The 20,448-nt window shown below is 45.6% G+C and overlaps 2 protein-coding genes across 8 annotated transcripts in view; one reads left to right on the forward strand and one right to left on the reverse strand.

Annotated features, from left to right (window-relative positions):
- Spata6l (spermatogenesis associated 6 like) overlaps positions 1 to 4,752 on the forward strand; it is a 49,646-nt gene extending 44,894 nt beyond the window's left edge. For 6 of the 7 annotated variants that reach the window (XM_041660987.1, XM_041660982.1, XM_041660985.1 and 3 more), the window contains one exon: positions 4,548 to 4,752. Coding sequence is in view for 2 of the 7 variants with exons in the window: in XM_041660985.1 (XP_041516919.1) it covers positions 4,548 to 4,561 (14 nt within the window). In the remaining 5 variants the exon portion in view is untranslated. Of the gene's footprint in view, positions 1 to 827; positions 930 to 4,547 lie in introns of all 7 variants that reach the window. The other variant, XM_041660984.1, reaches the window with a different exon arrangement.
- Positions 4,753 to 19,185: 14,433 nt separating this feature from the next.
- Slc1a1 (solute carrier family 1 member 1) overlaps positions 19,186 to 20,448 on the reverse strand; it is a 72,986-nt gene continuing 71,723 nt past the window's right edge. The window contains exon 12 of the mRNA XM_041661189.1: positions 19,186 to 19,575. Within this exon, the coding sequence (XP_041517123.1) occupies positions 19,329 to 19,575 (247 nt within the window). The 3' untranslated portion in view covers positions 19,186 to 19,328. The remainder of the gene's footprint in view (positions 19,576 to 20,448) is intronic.

A 20,448-nucleotide genomic window follows, 5' to 3' on the forward strand; every position in this document is an offset into this window, starting at 1 on the left:
TCCAGTGAGGGAAGCAGACATTAGTGAAATGACCATAGAAACCCTGTGACATTGTGACACTCACCGGTAGAGAACGCGGTGTCCTAAGCCTGACCGTGCAGGTATCTGCATGGTTGAGAGTCAGGGCAGGCTTCCAGAGGAAGAGACACAGAGGAGGTTAATGCGGGCAGTTCATGGCACAACGCTCACCAGGCAGAGGTCCTGGCGCGCTCCAGTGGACCGCATAGGCTCTTTCACCCTCTGCTCACAGAAGTTCCAGCACAGAGAAGAAAACATTTATGTGAGGGTCCCTTTAGGGCCACAATTGGGAAGAAATGGCTTCTATAATTTAATAAGCTGTTTTGGTTGCTTGATGTTTTCTGTAGGCTCAGGGAGGGTTTCTGACCTATGGTAGATATACCCAGTTCTTGATGTTTCCTGCAAACACACAGCTTGGTGATCTGGACCTGCATTTAAAGGTAGTCCAGTGAAGTGTCAAAAGAGTCCTCAGTTTTTAGAGCTGATCATGCCACACAGTCTAGCTTATGCCAGGCTGGCAGGATGACATTTGTCATTGGGTATTGGTTATGGTACCCATGGGAATAGTCATTTTCTTTGTTTCCTCTCTGACTTAATCTTATTTCTCAATCTAAAGGAAATGAATCTCCATAAGATGGAGAAAGGGAAGGACACGCACACACACACACATACATACATACACACATGACCCCATTTATATGACACATAGGGGAGGCACAGACCTCTTCATACCGAAAGCCACATGTCTGGGTGTTACCAGTCTTTATTACATCCTGGGTGATGCAATGGCTGGATGTGTTTTGTTACAGGAAGATTTTACCCCTGAAACAAATTATATCTGTGAAAGACCAAGCTACCCCCTGAAGAAACTCCCACTGCATGGACAGGGATATTTTTAACTACTGTCTCCTGTAAGTAAGCAGCTTAAGCACTGTTCGTTATTGTGACTTGCTAAAAACAGTTTCTGCCTGTCTCCTGATGGTTCTGAAGCAGCTAGGAAATGTGGAGGAGGTGGGGAGGAGCTCTCAGAGCTCCCCAATCCCCCAACCCATCCCCCTTCAGGGAAATGCCAGTTCTCACATCCCCTCCTCAGGCACCTCCCTCCCACTTTATGTACAGGACACTTGAGTTGCTTTTCAGTTCCTTGACCACAGCCTTTGTCCCGCGTGGGGGCCTCTACGTGTTACCTGGGCTACTATTTCCTGACTCGAATGGAGTGCCTTCCGTTGATCCTTTGGTCTGTGACTCTCCGTTTTGACTCTCCTTTAGCACCCTGCCTGTTTCTTTCCAAAGCAGAAACAATGTATTATTGCTGTTTAAAAATCCATCCTTTATCCTAGACAGAAACAGAAACCCAACATTTAGCTCAGTACAAGGAAACCCAATCATGCGCCCTGGGCTGGGGTCCTGAGCAACGTCCTCTCTTCCCACACTCACCCTCCTACTGTCCTTATATCTGTTGACCCTCCAGAGTGGTCCTTAGCAAGTGCGCTTCTGCAGGGATGCTGAGGGAGATGCTGAGGTGGGTCTAGAATGCTGAGGTGTGGTCAGGTACTTGGCCAGAGGGTGGCAGGTCACCATTTCTTAGTTTTCCTCCTTAATCCATGCCCCAAATAATAATTGCATTTTCTTCGAAAGTGGCACAGTGGGCAGTTGCAGGTTGGATTTCTGGAATGGGAGTGAGGCTGGGGAACGTGGGTTCTGCCATCATGATGACAACTCTCCACAATTCCTTACATTATTTCCAACATAGGGTCAAGAGCTGGCCAGGTTCGTCCCATGAACTAAATGAACTAATGTCTAATTCTTACAGCCCTATGAGAGGGGTGCTTCTACTAAGTTGGAGGTAGAGAGACTGAGGTACAGAGAGCTCAAAGTGACATGGCTATTCAGTGGCAGGGCCGAGACTATGATTGACAGGACTCCTTGGCACACAGCCTCAGAGACCGTGCTCTGAATTGCCATATTCTTTCCAAAGCTAGAGGATGACAACAGAATGAGGAGGAGTAGATGCATGTGTAAATGACAGCCCTTTGTCCCCACCCCACAGTCGGAGGGGGCGGGGCTGGCTTTGAAGGTTTCCCTTTAGGAGTAATCGTGTTCTATCTTATGGTCATCAGACAGAAAGGAGCAGGGCTTTTTAATCAACGAAAGAGAATGGGGTGACCTGCTGGAGTTCCCCAGTCAGGCACCCAAAAGTCTGGCTTGAGGGTAATTTATGCTTCACCCTTACCCAGGGGGCTGGCAGGGCTCTCTGCCCCCAGCACAAAGGAAGGAGGACATCTTGATAATTGCCCATTCCGTGGGCTTTACATCAGAACATTCTGCTTGATAGATTAGAGGGTGGATTCTAGGACGCACTTAATCTCTTGTTGCAAGAGTCGCTATGCTTTCATTGGGCTGTTACACGGATCACAGCACACAGAGTGACCAAATGCCAAATTACATTCAGTTTCTACGTGGGTAAAGTCAAGTTGCATCAAGCTGATATCTGGGCACTGGTGTGAGGGGGCTAGGAAGGAAGTAGATTAGACTCCCACCCCATTGCCAATTCTGCCTTGGAAAATGGGTTTCTTTCACAACAGGATGTTCACAGACCTTTCCCAGCTGTGCCCTTTTTTTCCTTTGATTAATGTTACTTTTTGAATCCTGGATCCCTAGTAAGTCAAGAATCCCAAAGGACAGAGCTAAGGGAAGGGTCTCCGGGTTGAAAGAAACCAATCCAAATAAGACGGACTAGGCGACTCTGAAGGTAACCCAGTAGAGCTGGGGAGAAGCAAGGTCAAGGAGAGCTGGAGCATCCCCTGTTGCCTGGGAAGACAGGTTCCAGGGTGGAGGACTCCATGACACACAGCGGAGCATCCTCCGTTTGTGCTCTGTGTCCCTCCCTGCCCTACTCTGCCAAGGGCTCCATGACAGATCCCATCCTCTTTCCCCCACATCAGCTCCTTCACTATGGTCAACCTTCCCTGTCCTGGATCCCCTGTGGTCTCAGCCTCACGGAAAAATGAAAAAGATCCTTAGTCACAAAATTGCCAAGAAACTTTGAACCCAAGACAGGGAGTCCCATTGTCTGTCCTGGTAGACGTGAAATAAGGAGGAGGTAGGCAGAGGAAGTGCAAGACATTGATATGTCTTTATTCTGTTGTGTCGGGACATGGGACTTGGGGTATAGGTGGATTATTTCTGGTATAATTTAAAATGAGAAATTTCCTACCAAATAAGCATAGTCCCATTCCCCCCAAACAAACAGGAAAACCCCATGCCCCCTAAACTCCACAGGTACCCTGAGATCTCTTGAAGACATGATTATTCCTGTGATATGACCGTTAGTGAGCTGATGCCCATGTCTGGTGTCATGACTGAGAATCCTCTATGGGAAGGATTTGTCATCTGATGGTCCCCAGTCCCCCAGGGAATGTCAGGCCCCCATTCTCTGTGCACTGTGTGACCACCCATACCAACTCTAGCCCACTGAATGCTTACAGTCTCCCCATCTGCTCCCAGATTTTTTTCTGGAGCCAACCCTCAGTGGGAGGGAGCAGGAGCCAACACCACTGTCATGCTTCTAAGTAGACAGTAGACAAGGAACTCAAGTCAGAATTTCTTTAGACAGGGAAAATTATAGCCTCCTGTTTTTTTTTTTTTTTTTGTAAAACTCAAGAAAAACAGCAAGAACGTACAACAAGAAAAAAAAAGGTTAAATTGCTAGTTTAAAATGCTGGTTTCTTATCCTGGTATAACCTGTAGCCCCAGCTCCTGAGACAGTAGTGGCCATGGGTCTTAATCTCACCTGTCCTAGAGGATCCTTTATACCTGTTACCCTCACCACAGCTGAAAGCAAACAAGTCCCATCTGGCAGAACCCAAGCTCCTTCTGTCAGTGTTTTCCATCTAGATTTGGGCTCCAGCATCTGAGGGACTTGTCATTTAGTGGCTTGTGGGGGACTGGTGTAATGGATAATGTCAGTGTCCAACAGACCACACAGGTGGTCAGCAGATTCTCAGGCCTACAGGCCTCAGAGGGCCTTCGGATCATCCAGGGAGCTCTGAAAACATAGAGCCCATGTTCTATTCCATACCAGTTTATATGCACTCTTAAGATTTAACTCTCCATAGAAGTTTTTGTGAGGATGAAAAATTCACAAGACCCCGCCATCACCCAGTTCCAAACTCGACCCCCTTCCACGCTCAGCAATTGCTCTACTGAACAGCAGATTGGAACATGCTTAACACTCCATACCATCCAGTAGGCACGGGCATATTTGCCACGAACCAAGGACTTCCTTAACTCTGCACATAGCCCTGGGAGGAAGATGCTCAGAGTGGCTTCACTCTGCTCTTATACGAAGAGATCAAATCCTTTGCCTTATTCTGAACCAGAGACATAGGGAAGGGACTCAGAGAATGGGCAGTTCTGAGGCTGAGGTCGATCTAAGGCTAGGATAGTTCATGTTTTTCTCCTTGGTCGTGTCAAATATTCACCCCTTTCTCAATACCACATGTAGATGTGATCTTTAAATTTTACAGGAGAACATGAATGAAAACCAAAGAAAGATGAAGGGCCCAGTCGTCGAGACACTGACACATTCCTGGAGAAATGAACATTTTTTTTTGTTGTTGTTGGCTGGGTTGAGTTACTGGTGCCTGGCCCCCATTAAATCAAAGTTTATACTCAGTCTTTTGTGCCCAAGGTAAGATTTGTTGATTAAATTCTGTTTGGGGCTCCCATTCACACTTATCGCCTGGAGAATTTGTGTTTATTTTGAGCATGAAAAATAGGAAACATAATGGAAGTATGTCAGATGAAAGTGAGATATTTGTATGCTGTGTGAAGATATATTACTGTGATTGGTTTGATAAGGAGTTGAACAGCTAGGCAGGAGGTATACGTGGGACTTCTGGGCAAAGAAAGGAAGCAGAAGGAGATAATCAAGGTGCAGAGAGATGCCAATGAGACATGGAGGGAGTCGTGTATATAGAATGAAAGGTAAAAAGCCACATGGTAAAACGTAGATTAGTAGAAATGGGTTAATGTAAGTTCTAATGGCTAGTTAGGAACCAGCCTAAGCTAAGGCCAAGCTTTCATAATTAATAGTAGGTCTCTGAGTCATTATTTGGGAGCTGGCTGGTGAAACAGAGAAAGACTCATCACATTTTTTTTTTTTTTTTTTTTGGTTTTTCGAAACAAGGTTTCTCTGTAGCTTTGGAGTCTGCCCTGGAACTAGCTCTTGTAGACCAGGCTGGCCTCGAACTCACAGAGATCTGCCTGCCTCTGCCTCCCAAGTGCTGGGATTAAAGGAGTGTGCCACTACCGCCTGCCTACAAAAAATTTTTGAAAATTCTAACAAAATTGTCTTACATGAAACAGGGAGTTGGTTATTTAGGAAACAACCTGATAAACCAACTGGGAAAAGACCAACAGCCTCATTGTTTCTTTTTGATAAATCTGATTTTTGTGTTTCATTTGTGTGTGTGTATGTTAGGTTTGAATGGCATCGAGTCCCTTAAAGCCCGGGCGGGTGTGGGGGGGGGGAAGTATTAACGTCTGAAGAGTTCAGATCTCATTTTAAAACTTAAACCATTCAAGATGGGTTTGCGAGAGGGGCTCATTTATGTAGTTTAAAACATGCCCTCTCCCTCTCGCCCTGTCCCAACAATTCTTAATAAATGTAGATCAGAAACAAAATGCTCGGCAAGCCTTTTTCTAAGAGAACTGCTGTAAGTGAATAGACCCCACAGAGAGTGCCACCCAGCCAGACTTCAGGTTCATCTGGAGGAGCCTTTATGAAATGCTTAGGTAGTCTGGGGAGCTGGAGGAGGAAGAAGCTGGAAGGGGGATGGAGGCATGCTGTCTCCCTTCCACCTTCTTATTTATTTTACTTCTGCACCCTCCTCTGCCTCATTTGCTGCAGTCTAAATGCTTGTGTCTCCTTGAAATCCTAACTCGAAAGGTGATGCCTTAAAAAAGGGAGCTTTGGGGGAGAGGAGCGAGTCATAAGGATAGAGCCCCGTGGAAGCGGCTGTAGAATCGGCCATGGGAACTTTGCCCCTAACACACGAGGACACAGACAGTGAGGAGAACCAAGCAAAGGCCGTACCAGATTCCTAATTTGCTAGCACCTCCATCTTGGGCATCCTGGCCTCTAGAACGGTGAGAAACTAGTTTCTTTCGCTCATAAGCTACCTAGTTTATGGAGTGTTGTCCTCCCGTCCCAAATGGATGAACACAGTACACTAAGATCCTTTTAGCTTTTGTTTTGTTTTGTTTGTTTGGTTTTGGTTTTTCGAGACAGGGTTTCTCAGTAGTTATGGAGGCAGGACTGGAACTCACTCTGTAGACCAGGCTGGCCTCAAACTCACAGAGATCCGCCTGCCTCTGCCTCCCGAGTGCTGGAATTAAAGGCGTGCACCATCACCGCCCAGCAAAATGTTTTCGTTTTCATAAGACATGTGGGAGCCAGGTATTGGTTTTTTTTTCTCTTTATGCCATAAGAAATTGGTTTTCAAAGGTAAATTAGAAATAAATAAATTGCAAAACACAAAAAAGGATACTCCCAAAACAAAATGAAACAAAACTCATTTATTCTCCCCTTAGAATTTCAGCCAAATAAAGGTGCATTCCACCTTTGGAACCCTAAGTTATGTGTCCTTTTAAATGTTCACAAAGTCTCTAAAACAGGTCAGATTATTTTGATGTGAATTTTGAGTAGTTATCAAAAGTCAAAGCCTGATGTGGGAGTGTCATATATCAATCTGTTGATTTCATTGGTTAAGTAATAAACAAACTGCTTGGGCTCATAGCTTGGAACATAGGTGGGTGGAGTAAACAGAACAGAATGCTGGGAGGAAGAGAAAGTGAGCTCAGAGACTCGACAGCTCTGCTCTCTGGAGCAGAGAGACACCATGCCCCGCTCCCAGGCAGACGCATGCGATGAAGCTCCGACCCAGGATGGACGTAGGCTAGAATCTTCCTGGTAAGACCGGTGCCCACAGATTATTAGAGATGGGTTGATCGGGATATCAGAATTAGCCAGTAAGGGCTGGAGCTAAAGGGCCAAGCAGTGTTTAAAAGAATACAGTTTCCGTGTAATTATTTCTGGTAAAGCTAGCCATGGGGGCGGCCGGGTGCCGGGGACGCAGCCCCGCCGCTCCTATTACTACAAAAGCCACTAAAACTAAAACTGTGTCATGGTAAGGTTTCAGGAGAGTTCTCAGATCACGGAAAGGTTTCAGGAGAATTCTCAGAAGAGGACCACCTGCATGAGCAACTGATGCAAGTCAGTCCTAATGAGTTTGCATTTAATTTCAGTTTTAAAATACATGTTGAGACATTCAGTATTGGTTTAAAAAAAACCCATTTTTTCCAATTGTGTATCTATATGTGGCGTACACAAGTACAGGTGCCTGCAGAGGTCGCAGGTGTCGGATTCCCTGGAAGCTGGAGTTACTGGCAGCTGTGACCTACTAAACATGAGTGCTGGGAATCGAACTTGGGTCCTCTGCAAAAGCATTACGTGCTTCTAACTGCTCAGCCATCTCTACCTAAAGTGTTCCTTTTGGGGGAGGGCTTGAGCATGATTTTTTAGTTTAGTAAGAGTATAAATGCTCATTTTTATATGAAGCCCCCCGTTTTTGTTTTTCTCAACAAATTATGACCCTTTCACATTTTATGATCTGATAATTTTTAAAAATTATTTTAATTTTTTATTTTTCAAGAACTATGAAGCTTTGAGGAGCCCTACAGAGGCAAGGTTTGAAGTTCAGGTATCTTACTTTTGGAGTCCATGATAGCACAGACAATTTTGTGATGGCTAGGGTTTTGGTTTGCTATGGGGAGAACTGTGTCATTGTGGTGGTCTGAAGGTCCCCCATAGGCTCATATATTTGAGTGTGTAGTCACTAGGGAATGACACTCTTTGAAAGGATTAGGAGTGTTAAGAGGTGTGGCCAACCCCAGAGACTCAGCCTGTGAATCAGGTTGTAGCTCTCAGCTACTGCCCTAGCTCATTGTGTGTTGATGCTTCCACCATGATGGTAATGGACGAAAACTCTGAAATTGTAAGCAAGCCTCCAAATTAAATTAAATGCTTTCTTTTGTAAGAGTTGCCTTGGTCATGGTGTCCCTTCACAGCAATAAAAGAGTGACTAGAACGTTAAACATAATGAAAAAGAATTCCTATCTGTCATATTTTGCTTTATAATTTTTTTCTTGACTTTCAAAGTTGCAGATCTGACAAATCCAGGACAATATTATAAGTGCATCTCATGGTGCTTGGGTTTGCATACGCTCCTGGGACAGCATCCTTTGTTAATCTCGTTCCTTCTAAGAATAGTCTCTATACAGAAACACCGTTTCTCTCTGCTCACCTGTAGTAATAGGAGCGACGGGGCTGCGTCCCCAGCACCCTGGCCGCCTGCTAGCTTATGCCCCGAAATAATTACACGGACACTGTATTCTTTTAAACACTGCTTGGCCCATTCTGCTTGGCCCATTAGCTCTAGCCCTTACTGGCTAATTCTGATATCCCGATCAACCCATCTCTAATAAACTGTGTAGCTCCGGTCTTACCAGGAAAGATTCAGCATGTCTGACCTGGCGGCTGGCTTCATCGTGCGTGTCTGCCCCAGAGAGCGGAGCATGGCCTCTCTCCAGAGAGCAGAGCAGTCGAGTCTGAGCTCACTTCCTCTTCCTCCCAGCATTCTGTTCTGTTTACTCCTCCCACCTATGTTTTAACCTATGAGGCCAAGCAGTTTCTTTATTACTTAACCAATGACCTTCCTCCATCACTCATCAGACTGGATGAAGCCAGTAGGCTCTGAATTATGACAAGGATAAAAAGGAGAGAATGAAGGATAATATCTGACCTTTAGGTGCTAACTTGAGAAGCTTGATGAGTTACCTGTGTAAGGTCAGCTTAGTCCCTGGATGTTGGGGACCCTTCTCCATGTGTCTATGCCCTAACCCAGCCTCCTTCAAGGGACTTGCTGTGATCTAAACAGGACATGTCTTCAGTCCATGCTGTGACCCACAAACCTGCTAGCACTGCCAGATGGGACTGTTCTCCTTCTTGATTAGGGGACCCATTCCAACACCACTTTCAGGTTTTCAGGTCTTGTAGGAACCTTCTCTCCTTTATCCTTTGTCCTGCTGACAATGAGAAGAACTGTGGCCTCTGCTCTCTTGGTCTGGGACCCTTTTCCCCTCCACACTGACTCTGAAGGTTCCAAATTATCGTGGTAAAATTACTTTATCAGAGGGAAGAATCTGTGCTTGGTTTCACCTTCAGAAGTAGGGAACTGGGCCCAAATGAGTTCACATGTGTGCCAAATGGGTCCTTTTTTTTTTTTAGCATGGACACCTTGACAGAACCTCTCACAGAGTGAGTGGGTCCAGTCACAGAGATTTCCACCTTGTGATTCTATGTCTTTTAGAATGTTCCATCAACCTCTCTGTAAGTCCATATTTTTCTTTGTTTTCTAACATCACTGGCAACTGAACATAGGGCCTTGTTTACAGTAGGCAAGTACTCAACCACATCTCCTGCTCTTAGTTTTTTGAAGCAGACTCTCCCTGTTCATGTAGGATGGTCATGATCCTTCTCCCTCAGCCACCCACCTACTACTATTGCAGGTATAATATCCTACCTGATTTTCTTATGTTTGTCTGTGTGGCACAAATTCTAATTCGTCTTAATAATAAAAACCCAGAGCTGGAGATAGGGGTTAATGCTGAGAGATCAAAGAAGCAGAGCAGCCATTTCCTTAGAGAGTTCTTACCTCTACCAATGCTCAGACTAAAGGGGCCATCCTGTCTCTACAAATCCTTAGACTGCTACTGTTTCTACGAAACCTCAGACTGCCCCATCTCTATGAAACCTCAGACTCATGCTCAGACTGAATCCTCAGACTGTCTCTGAACTCCTATCTCCTCCCACCCTATATTCTTCTCTCCACGCAGCCATATCACTCCTGTCTCCACCTCCATTGTGCTGGGATTAAAGGCCTGGAATCCCAAGCTGGGATCTCCTTTGTGTGAGCTCTGTTTCTCTTTGGGACAGATTCAGTCTTGTGTAGCTCAGGATGGCCTTGAACTCACAGAGATCCATCTGTCTCTGATTCCTAAGTGCTGGGATTAAAGGTGTGTGACACCACTGCCTGGCCTTTATGTCTAACTAGTGGTTTATATCATCACTTTGATCTCCAGGCAAGCTTTTGTTAGATTATAAACAAAATATCACTACATATGTGTGATATGTATGATATGATGTATGCATGGGAATGTGGCATTCTACACATGTGTGAGTGCTTACTCAGAAACCAGAGCAGAACCTCAAATGTCTGCCTCTATTACTTTCTTGTCTTGAGGCAATGTCTCTTATTTAACCCAAAGCAAATCATTTTGATGGGCTCTGAGGAGTTGAACTTAGGTATTCATGCTGGTAAATAAACAATGATAACCCACTGAACCATCTGAATGAAAAAAGAACAGAAATAAAAAGGACATGACTGGTCTTCGGTATGGTGGAGGAGAAAGTTTATTGTAGCTAAAAGGGAGAGCATAACCAAGGCAGAGACATCTGGAGAGTCCAGAGTGAACAGGAGCTGGGCCAGTTGAGAAGAGGGGGAGTGTAGAGAAGAGAGCCAGAACTCAGGAAGGTAAAGGGTAGACGGAAAGAACCAAGCAACCAAAATGGTGGGTTATATAGAGAGGGCAGCTGGGGGAAAGGCAGCCCAGCCCCTGGGCTGAAGAAGTTTAGGGTAGGGGTGGGGTATGCCAGCCGAACCCTGTAACAATTGGAACTGAGGGATACTGGGACAGCCTGGTGGCCAGGTCTGCTTTGATATGTTAAATAGGCACTTTAGTCGTGTACCCCAACTTTGAGACCTAACACCATCACTCTATCCCCTGTCTTTATTTTTAAAATGCTTTGAAGCTCATAGTCAAATACCACCCCTCCTTATCTATACACAGGAAATCCCCTGCTGGGACACAGTCATAATCAATAGCTTTGGTCACCACTCAGCTTTGCCTCTCATTAAGGCTGTGCAGCCACAAGACAGCACAGGACATGCAGTGCCAGGTTTGCCTTACATGACTGAAGAGTTGTGGAGGGGGGAAGGGGTGTCTTGTCATCACCTCGACAATACCAAGAACTCTGCAGTGACAACACAGAGGGGTCCCAATGGATGCCCCAGAAATAGTGATCAGGATTCTGGAGCTTGTTGGCCCCCAAGACACACCTAGGTTTCAAAGAAAAGGCAGGCTGGGGAATCTTGCTTAGTGGTAGAGTATCTTCCCTAACAAGCTCAAGGTCCAGAGTTCTAAGCCCAGCACTGCTCTCGGAGAGAGGGAGAGGACCTCTAGCAGTGAAGAGAGTTTACTCTAAACTGAGAGAGTTGAAATACAGTCTGTAGGGGAGATGGGTGAGTGGATTTTAGGCCTTTGGTTATCATTGGTTGGCAGATATTTTTGAACCAGGCAGGATGTGTGTCATTGTATGTCCTAAGTGGAGGGTACTTTATCTTACATTCTTCCACAGGAAGGGGCCAGGAAAAGGACAACTTTGGGGTAATTTGGAGAGATGTGTATTTTAGAGACCTCATTATCTGCTTTGGTGATGGCTGAGTGGGGGGGGGGGGAACCTGAAAGGCTATAAACATAGACGAAGGGTCTTTCTTCTTCCCCTTTGCATGCCGCTTCTCTGCTCTCATCCACCCATCCCTCTGCCATGTGCCTGTAGCCATCACTTTTCAGGAGCGCATCAACCTAGGCTTGAAGATTGAGTGTCTGGTTTTAGAACCATTGAAGGCAAGGACCTTGGACAGATACTATAACCTCTTCATTCCTCAGTGTCCTTAGGTTTGCAATGGAGGCCGTGATACTATCTGCCTCAGAATATTGAAATGTGGATGACTCACTTGAAAAGCATGTCCTGTTAGTGCCCAGCACAAAAGCAGAACCCAGCATGCCTTAGCTGTTATTATTTCCATCTCTGATGCTCATTCAAGGAAAAGCTCATTTCCTCCCAGTTTCTTGCTAAGGCCATCAAGGCTCAGAACACCAAATGTCAGAGCCAGTTTTCCAACTCTGGAATCTTGTTTTCAAACCACGTGGTTTATCTGTTTCCTTTTGCTTCTTGGTTGGTTGTCACATGCCTTATTGACCCCAAGGCTGAGATTCCTGGGAATTGCACCTGAGAGCTTGAAAACCATGTGCCCATCATTTATCTCAGACAGGCAGGGTAGCTCAGGTCTCCTGGCAGTCTTAAGAATGAGGTCGGTCACCTCTTGGGTCAACAAGAGGCGCTTTCTGTTATTTCCTGTCCTTGAAATGTTGTATTTGTGAACAACGTTTTTTAGGAAGTTCTCCTCCCCCGTTCCCTTCAAAATAAGCCTCCCGGTTCCTTTTCCTTCAGGAACTGACACTTAGATCAATGTTCTGAACCGCGATAAATATCACACCTGTTTTAGTGGGCTGACTTCCAGGGACAGAATGTAAGCGCTAGGTGCTTTTGGTGGCAGAGCTTGACTCACGGGGGAAACTCGTCCTGGAAGGTCGTCTGACTTTGCATAAGGGAAGTTCGGACCAGGCATTCGATGGCATCCTCTGTGTACTGTGTCAGGCTGTGTCTGAGCCCTGACAACCGACCCCCTTCCACAGCCTTGTGGGGATCCACCACTTTTCATGAACCAAGTGGAAAAAGTTCCTACACTGTGCTCAGTAGAGAACTCAGCCCTGTGAGGGGGGGTGGGGAGAGGTCAAGTTAGGGTGCCAGATACGACCGGTCCCCTATTGGAGTTTCCATCCTTTCTAGGGAACAAGATGTTCTAAGCATGCTTCTCAGAAAGTATTGCAAGCTCTGTGGGTGGATTTGTGACTGTCAACCACAGGGGGTTTGAAATAATGGTGTCTAGGAACTGGAGGGAGATGGATCAAGTAACACCCCCTCCAGACTCCCGTGAGTTACTCAGATTCTCCGAATGCAAATCTAAAACAACAGAAGACTCCATGGTGGCACTTAGTAGTAGAAAATAATGACATCGATTGAAGTGAGGCTTGTACACTCAATTGCATTACCTTTTAACCAGGTTTCATATTAACTTAATAAAACAATGCAATATCTGAGCATGTGACAAAATGCTGTTTATTTCTCTGTGTTCTAGGAGGTAAGAAACACTGGACAAATCAGAAAGAAATTAGGGAGAAGGCATTTGTAGAGGACAATCACCTGTGTATGGAGGAAAAATTGTCCCCTGGGGGCACTTTCTAATGTGTCTTCGATATTAGCCCTAAAGACTTTAGACTTTGTGCCTTGGGCACTAAGGTTTAGGGGTGGAAAAGTCAAGTACTTTCTAATGAGCTTGCTGCGAGTTTGGAAGTGGCTGGTTAAGCTTGGGGGTGGGAGGAAATCAAGAGGCAAATTATCTTAGTGGTGTTTCAAAGCATATGGGTGAGTGGTGGGGGCCCAAATCCAAATTCTCCGAGGGAACAGTGGGGCTGGTGGCCCTGGCTGGACTGTAAGGCAAGAGTGAAGTGTGTAATAGGAGCGAAGCACTGGCCAAGAGACCAGCCCGCTGTTGGTAGATCTCAGGACACGGGCTCCTTCATCTCCTAACTCTGTTAGGTGTGAGGCAAGAGGCACTCAGCGACTAGGAGGTCAAGTAAAGTCTTTTGGAAAAGGATTTTTTTCTTTTTGTAGTCTCTCTTTCAGCAGGGAAGCTAGAATAGGAAATACTCAGAATACTCGGGGTGGGGTACTGAGAAGAGAACAGGGTTCATATACCCTGGAGGGCTGGCCTTTTTTTTTTTTTTTTTTTTTTTTTTTTGAATCGCATTCTCATTATGAAGGTCTTGTTGTTGTAAACAGGATTTAGAGGATTTTCAGGTTCTACTATTCATGTCTAAAGGGCAAAAATCCTGGGCAGCAACTTCAGAATCAACATGGTCCACCCATGGGCTCCCACTGAAGCCCACAGCAGCAGGACTCAAATGACTGTGCTAACGCAGATGTGTACAACTCAAGGTGTGTTGATGTCAAAGGCAGTTCCGACCCATCAGCGCCCTATGACGGGGGCGGGGGGATGGCTCAGGAGAGACTTCTGGAAAAGGTCCTGAGGTTGGTGTGGAATAAGTTCAGTTTCAAAGCCCAGTAGAGGTTGGAAATGGGATCTGAAATTTGGTTGTGAGGCCAGGGCAGGCGGCAGCTGCTTACATCACGTGGTCATAGAGTCTTGGTCGTCGGCTGAGGAGTGTGAGGGCAGGGGTGGGGGACAGCTTTCTGGGGGAATGGCACAGAGAGATGCCAGAATGATGCAGAGCTTGTTCGCTCAGCCCTCGGTATTCAAGGGCCCGATGCATTTGGTAGAAGCAGAGACCATAAATCAAAAGCAGAAGGAGGGAAGCTTAGGAAGGAAGGTGTCAGGAAGTGCAGAGGAGGGGGACAGCGAGCTAGACAGACATAGGCTCATCAGTGGTGATGAGTATTGTAGAAGACAAGGCCGAAGGCTGATGACTGGGCAAGCACCTGCTTGGATTTTGCCAACAGGGCCCTGGTTACCTTGGAGGTTTAGGAGAGCCGTGTGGGTGTGAGGCAGACTGCAGGGGATTAGGGCTTTAACCAGTGGGAGGAAATACAGAAGAAGTGTGGAAGAAAAGAAAAAAAAGGAACCAGGCTCCAGTTTCTGTTCTGGTATCTGCCTGCCCGTCTCTGATTTTGTAACAGATAGCCCTTCTGTATAAATTTGATTGAATGACTTAAAGGGGATTCGGGTGGAGGGATATGGTATTGATGACATCAAGTCAGCCATAAGGAAGGGAGGCCATGATACATAAATTACCCACAGCCAGAATGGGAAAGTGGGGATGGAAGATTTGAATAAGGAAATTTGTTTGGAGCAAATTAAATGACATTAGAATGCACAAACAACACTGAAAGAAGAAGCTGGATGCTGTCCTGCAGCCTGCCTCAGCTTTGCGGGCATCTTGAAGCTTTGTAAATGGATAGCTGGGAGAAGACTTGGAATCATGGGTGTATCCTAGAGGGGCAAACTTGGGCGACTACCTTCGGTAGGCCAATTTCCTTGTTTGGAAAATGGCAATAGGAATGTTAAAAAAAAATACATGTAAAATACTTGGTGTTAGAAAGGCTCTCATTAATGTATTTAAATCACTTTATTCAGGCATGATTGTCATGCAGAAAACTGTAACTATTCAATGTGTAGAACTTCAGGTTATACACCTGTACAGGCGTCCCTGTCACCATCTCCAAAGCAAGCTTCCCTTTCCTCTTCCCTCCCCCTCCCTCCCTTCCTCTCCCTCCCTCCTTTCTTCCATGCTAAGAACCCTCTTAGCAGAACTGTAAATATTGCAATGCAATATTTTTAATTACAGACATTATGCTATAAAGCAGATCTCGACAATGGTTCTTAAATGTCTTGAAATATCTGGGTCACCCAAGACTTAAGTTAAAATGAATCATCTGCCCCACTTCTGTTCCTTATGTGACCTTGGGAAATTGTCTTAATCTTTTGTGCTGAATTTGTTTGTTTGGAGAGGGCTAGCATCTTGGATTACTAGAAAGGATCACCAAGGTGAGAGGGTACTAGAGTTGTGTGCCCACCTGCAACGAGTCTTTTTCTGTCCCACCAGCTAGTTCCCAAGTAACGACACAGAGACATATTAATTATGAAAGCTTGGCCTATAGCTTAGGCTTGTCACTAGCTCTTATAACTTAATTAAGCCACTTATATTAATCTACATTCTATCACGTGGCGTTACCTCTCTTCCATCTTGTACCTCCTATTTTTTTCTGTTTCTCTGAGGTCTCCCATGTGCCTGGATTATCTCCTATTTCTTACCTCTGTCGGAAGGCCTGCCTATGCCTCCTGCTTAGCTACTGGCCATTCAACTCTTTTATTTAACCAATTACAGCAATACTTCTTCACACAGTGTACAAATAGCCCCCGACAGCCACCAGTTATGTGTCTCTTGTGCTTTCTTGCTGTGCAATTACGAGTTGCAGAATGTCAGTGTGGATATTCTGCCACAGAGGGAGGGTCCTTAACCACCTGCAAAGCCACCATTCCTTCTGCCCCTCTCCTGCTCAGCAGGTCACACTATTTCCCATGGTGACCTAAGAACAGAGGTGGATTTTTAATAGACCAGAGAGCTTACAGAAAATTAAAGCCATCCGTTGGTATTGGTAATGACACTCTCTTTTGGGAGACGGCTCACATCATGTGCTGGGCCTCGGCTCAGCTGCACCAGCTATCCCAAACTTTGTTCTAAGGAGCTGTGCTGTTTGGAATGTCTCCAGCCCCACACTGTACTCAAGACTCTCCCCTATATTCCTGTGCCTAAAGCAACTGGCATTCTTACGCTGTGCTTCTTCAGTGGGGCCCAGGAATCTGTCTATTCCTTTGACATCTGTCACACAAGTGAGTCCTGTTCTGCAGAACTTGCTCATAACTGGGTTACTGAGGTAGGAGCATGCCATCCCATTCAAGGGCACTTCAAATCCCGCCATTCGTCATTGGTAATCCCATCTCAGAGGGCAGGACTGGCTCTTCAGTGAACCAAGTCATCATGCTCTTTGAGATACGGCTGGCTGTCTTCCAGGATAGCAGTTTGTAGCAAATTTCTATTTTCATTTCAGCCCACAAAATATGAGCTCAACTGTCATAATGGGCCTGTCTTTCAGCCTTGTAATCCTCACTGGTAAGCACGAAGGATCAGTATGTTTTCCTCAAGTCCTGACCTGTCATGCTCAGATGATAAAAGGTTTTCAAACCAATCTTCTGTGGTCTTAAAGCCAATAACGATAGAGCTTTTTGCATTAGCCGGCATTTCCCCTTCCCACACCTACCCAGGTAAATGAAAGACTAGATAAGAGGCTGGAAGATAAGGGGACAAAGTGGGAGAAATGTTTATTGAGAAGGAAACGGAACATGTCCTCTTTCATGAGCACAGTGTGTTAAGTGGCTTGTTACAAGGGTGACCCCAGTGAATTTGGGAACAGCTCTGCCAACTCTAGTATCACTAATGAGGGCCACCTGATAAGAGCCATTAACTCCTAAATAAAGTATTCATTCAACTTCATTTAGATTTACATCCTATAAAGAATACCGACATTTGTACTTCCAATTTCAGAGTCATTGGCCACTGTGATGTTTAGTCGGTAATTTAGTGTCATTTTCTGGTAGCTTTCAGGTGCAAGTGGCCAACACCGAGCATTCATTTACCCCCCCCCCCCCGCTATCTTTGGCACAATTTCTGACTTCGTAAATATAAAAGCACAGGTTTAAGGTGGCTAATGATACTACTGAAACACTGTTGATAAGAATCTATCTCCGTGTGAACTACAAGTTTTTGTTGAGCTTTATTTACAAGATGGGGGCAGAAGTGTAGATTTTTAATAAGCTATCTTCAGAAATGAGCAGGAGAAAGACAAGCAGAGGATTCGAAGCAGCAAGGCCAAGATTCTCTGAACGATCCTTTCCGAAGGAGGAGGCAGAAGGAAATGGAAGTGTTTTCCCTGAACCACTGGTACCAGTAGCTCATGGCCTGGGTTTATTCTGTAAGAATACATATAGAGCTGGGCATGATGGCACACACCTTTCAGCCCCATACTAGGGAGGCAGAGGCAGGAGGATCTCTATGAGTTGGGCCAACCTAATCTACATCGCGAGTTCCATGACAGCCAGTCCTATGTAGAGACCCTGTCTCAAAAAAACCAAATAGTAATATATATATATATACACAACGTGACTTATTCCACTTAGGCAGCCCATTTTAAAACACAACTTGGGTGATGGCTGGCCATTGTTGTTTCTGCCCTGGTGGGCAGAGAGAACCAAGGGCAGTGAGGTGGCAGCCTTGTGAAGTGGGCCTGAGTGTACTTGAAGAAGGTAGCCTTGAAGCCTTCTGTTTGGATCTGGGCACATCCAGCCTTTGGGAGAGCTGCCTTCATCAATGCATTTATTCAGTGCCTACAGGGGGCGCCTCCCCCGGAGGGAGCTTGACCCGGGAAGTTGTAAATGATGGGCTGTACCACCATAGAGCTTCGCCATGATACGTTTCTGTTTTAGGGCGGAAACCTAGTAACCCAACAGCTTGAGTTCTCATCCCAGAGCTCCCGACAACGTTCTGGTGAACTCCCAAGTACACCTCAGCTGGAATTGCAAGGTTTGTTTGTTTGTTTGTTTGTTTGTTTGTTTTTTTTTTTGAGACAGAGTTTCTCTGCGTAACAGTCCTGGTTGTCCTAGAACTCTCTTTGTGGGCCAGGCTGGCCTTGAACTCACAGAGACCCGCTCGTGCTGGGATGAAAGGTGTGCACCACGCTGCCTGGCTTGGAATTGCAGTTTTTTTTTTTTTTTTTTTTTTTTTTTGGTTTTTCGAGACAGGGTTTCTCTGTGGCTTTGGAGCCTGTCCTGGAACTAGCTCTGTAGACCAGGCTGGTCTCGAACTCACAGAGATCCGCCTGCCTCTGCCTCCCGAGTGCTGGGATTAAAGGCGTGCGCCACCATCGCCCGGCCGGAATTGCAGTTTTGATTCAAGTACAAGGAGAACATCTTATTTCACATTGATAGTTCATTACTGATCTCTGTCTTGCAAATTATATGAAAATAATAAATATACACACATATACATATAGTTCTATACCGAACACTGGCTAGACAGCTACCAGCATCCCAATACAGTACATGGAATAAAAAACCCTCTCCCTTCCCCTAAATCCCACAACTATCTTAAAACTATTATTGCAGAACTATGCTGATCTTTTTTTTTTTTTAAGAGTAGGTTAAAAGTGGCTGAAGATGAGGTCAAAATGGAAAATTTGGCACTTTAATTAGGTGGGTCTGTTGAGATGCATCGTAATCTATAAAAAGTGAGACAGCAGAGGAAGTCACACCATTAGAAAGCCTGAGTAAAAATTTGTAGCCAATAATAATATTGTTTAAAAACCCCAAACACCGGTCTATGTACGAGAAAGCAATTTCTCTTCCAGGTCCATTACCTAGTGCCAACCGTTAACTACTTCATATACTTCCAAACTTTGTTTTATAGAATTAGAAAATCCAGATAACACAATCTTCTTCATTTCCTTTCATTCTACCCCACCCCAAATCCCCAAACCCAGAGAACAAAGGCTCTAAACGCCAAATATAGAAAATAATCTGGAGGTCTGTTTATCAAACTAAATGTACAGTTGACTCTTAGTGTTTCTCTCATTCCTTGATGTTGGAGTTTGCTAAGAGGTGGCTCCCGTGGAGGTGTCTGTCCTCATCCCAGCCATCTGAAGCTGGCCTCTAGAACTGTGAGGTCTGGGTGAATGAGATGGTATCGGATTTGTCCACTGCAAAACCACCGTTGACATAGGACTTCTTGGTGTCTGAGTCTTCGTTATCGAGGATGGAGGATTCCAAGGCGAAGGGGTTTACGATGTTGACTTCAGATGAAACATCCATCTGCTCCAGCTCCTTCTTGGAGAGCTTCTCCACGATGCCAGTTCCAAATGCATCACCCAGAACATTCACCATAGTCCTGAACCGGTCCCTGGCAAAGAGACAGGAGAGTCAGAATGGGCCCAGATTTCATCTTTCTTCACTGATGTATGGAGAAAGAAAAGGTTCTGATGAGTTCAGTTAAGATTTAGGGCAACGCAGAATGCTGTCCTCCTGACTAGCCAAATGCCTCACTAGCCTGGGGCAGAGGTGGCTCCCAAAGGAACAGAGTTAGACAATGGGCTCTACTTGGTCCATGCTCCCAGACAGTAGCAATGACCTCTCAGTTTCCAGAAATTCCCTCCTTTCTTCCCAAATAAGAATGGGGTCTCCAGAGATAAACGGAGGACACCAAGGATGACTCAGAACTCAGTAAGGCTTCGAGCTCTGACTTCTGTTTTGTGGCTTTCCTTGGTATCATGCACTGGAATTATGGGCTCTCTCTCCAAATATTTGGTTGGGGTGCATGGTATCAAATATGTGGGCCCAAGGTGTCCCTGGTGTACTCCTATCTTTACCAAATAAGGTCACTCCATGAACAACCCAGCAAAGACATGGAAGAACATGGCATCCAAAATATATAAGCCAGTCCAGAAATAGATTCCTCTCTGATATACCCTCCATTTGTCTTAATCCCTGGTAGACCAGAGAAGAGGCCAGTAGCAGGAAAGCCTATAGTGAAGGCCTACAGAGGAAGTGCCCATTTTGATACTGAGTATCTGGCATGAGGACTGTGACCATGGGCACACTCGTGAGGTGACACCGTGAGAACAAGGACTGCATCCTCAGAAGGATGCCCTCCTAAGAGGCACAGTGCCACAGACTACTGGTCCAGCGTCCGTACATCCTGTAGTCTGGAGCTTCCTCTTAGCCTGGCAGGAAGAGTCACTGGTTCTAGGAAAAGCCAAGGGTTCAAGTCAGCCCG

Source organism: Microtus oregoni, unplaced genomic scaffold (assembly GCF_018167655.1).
Source record: "Microtus oregoni isolate MIOR12 unplaced genomic scaffold, Mior012 000012F_ref0000307, whole genome shotgun sequence".
NCBI lineage: Eukaryota > Metazoa > Chordata > Mammalia > Rodentia > Cricetidae > Microtus > Microtus oregoni.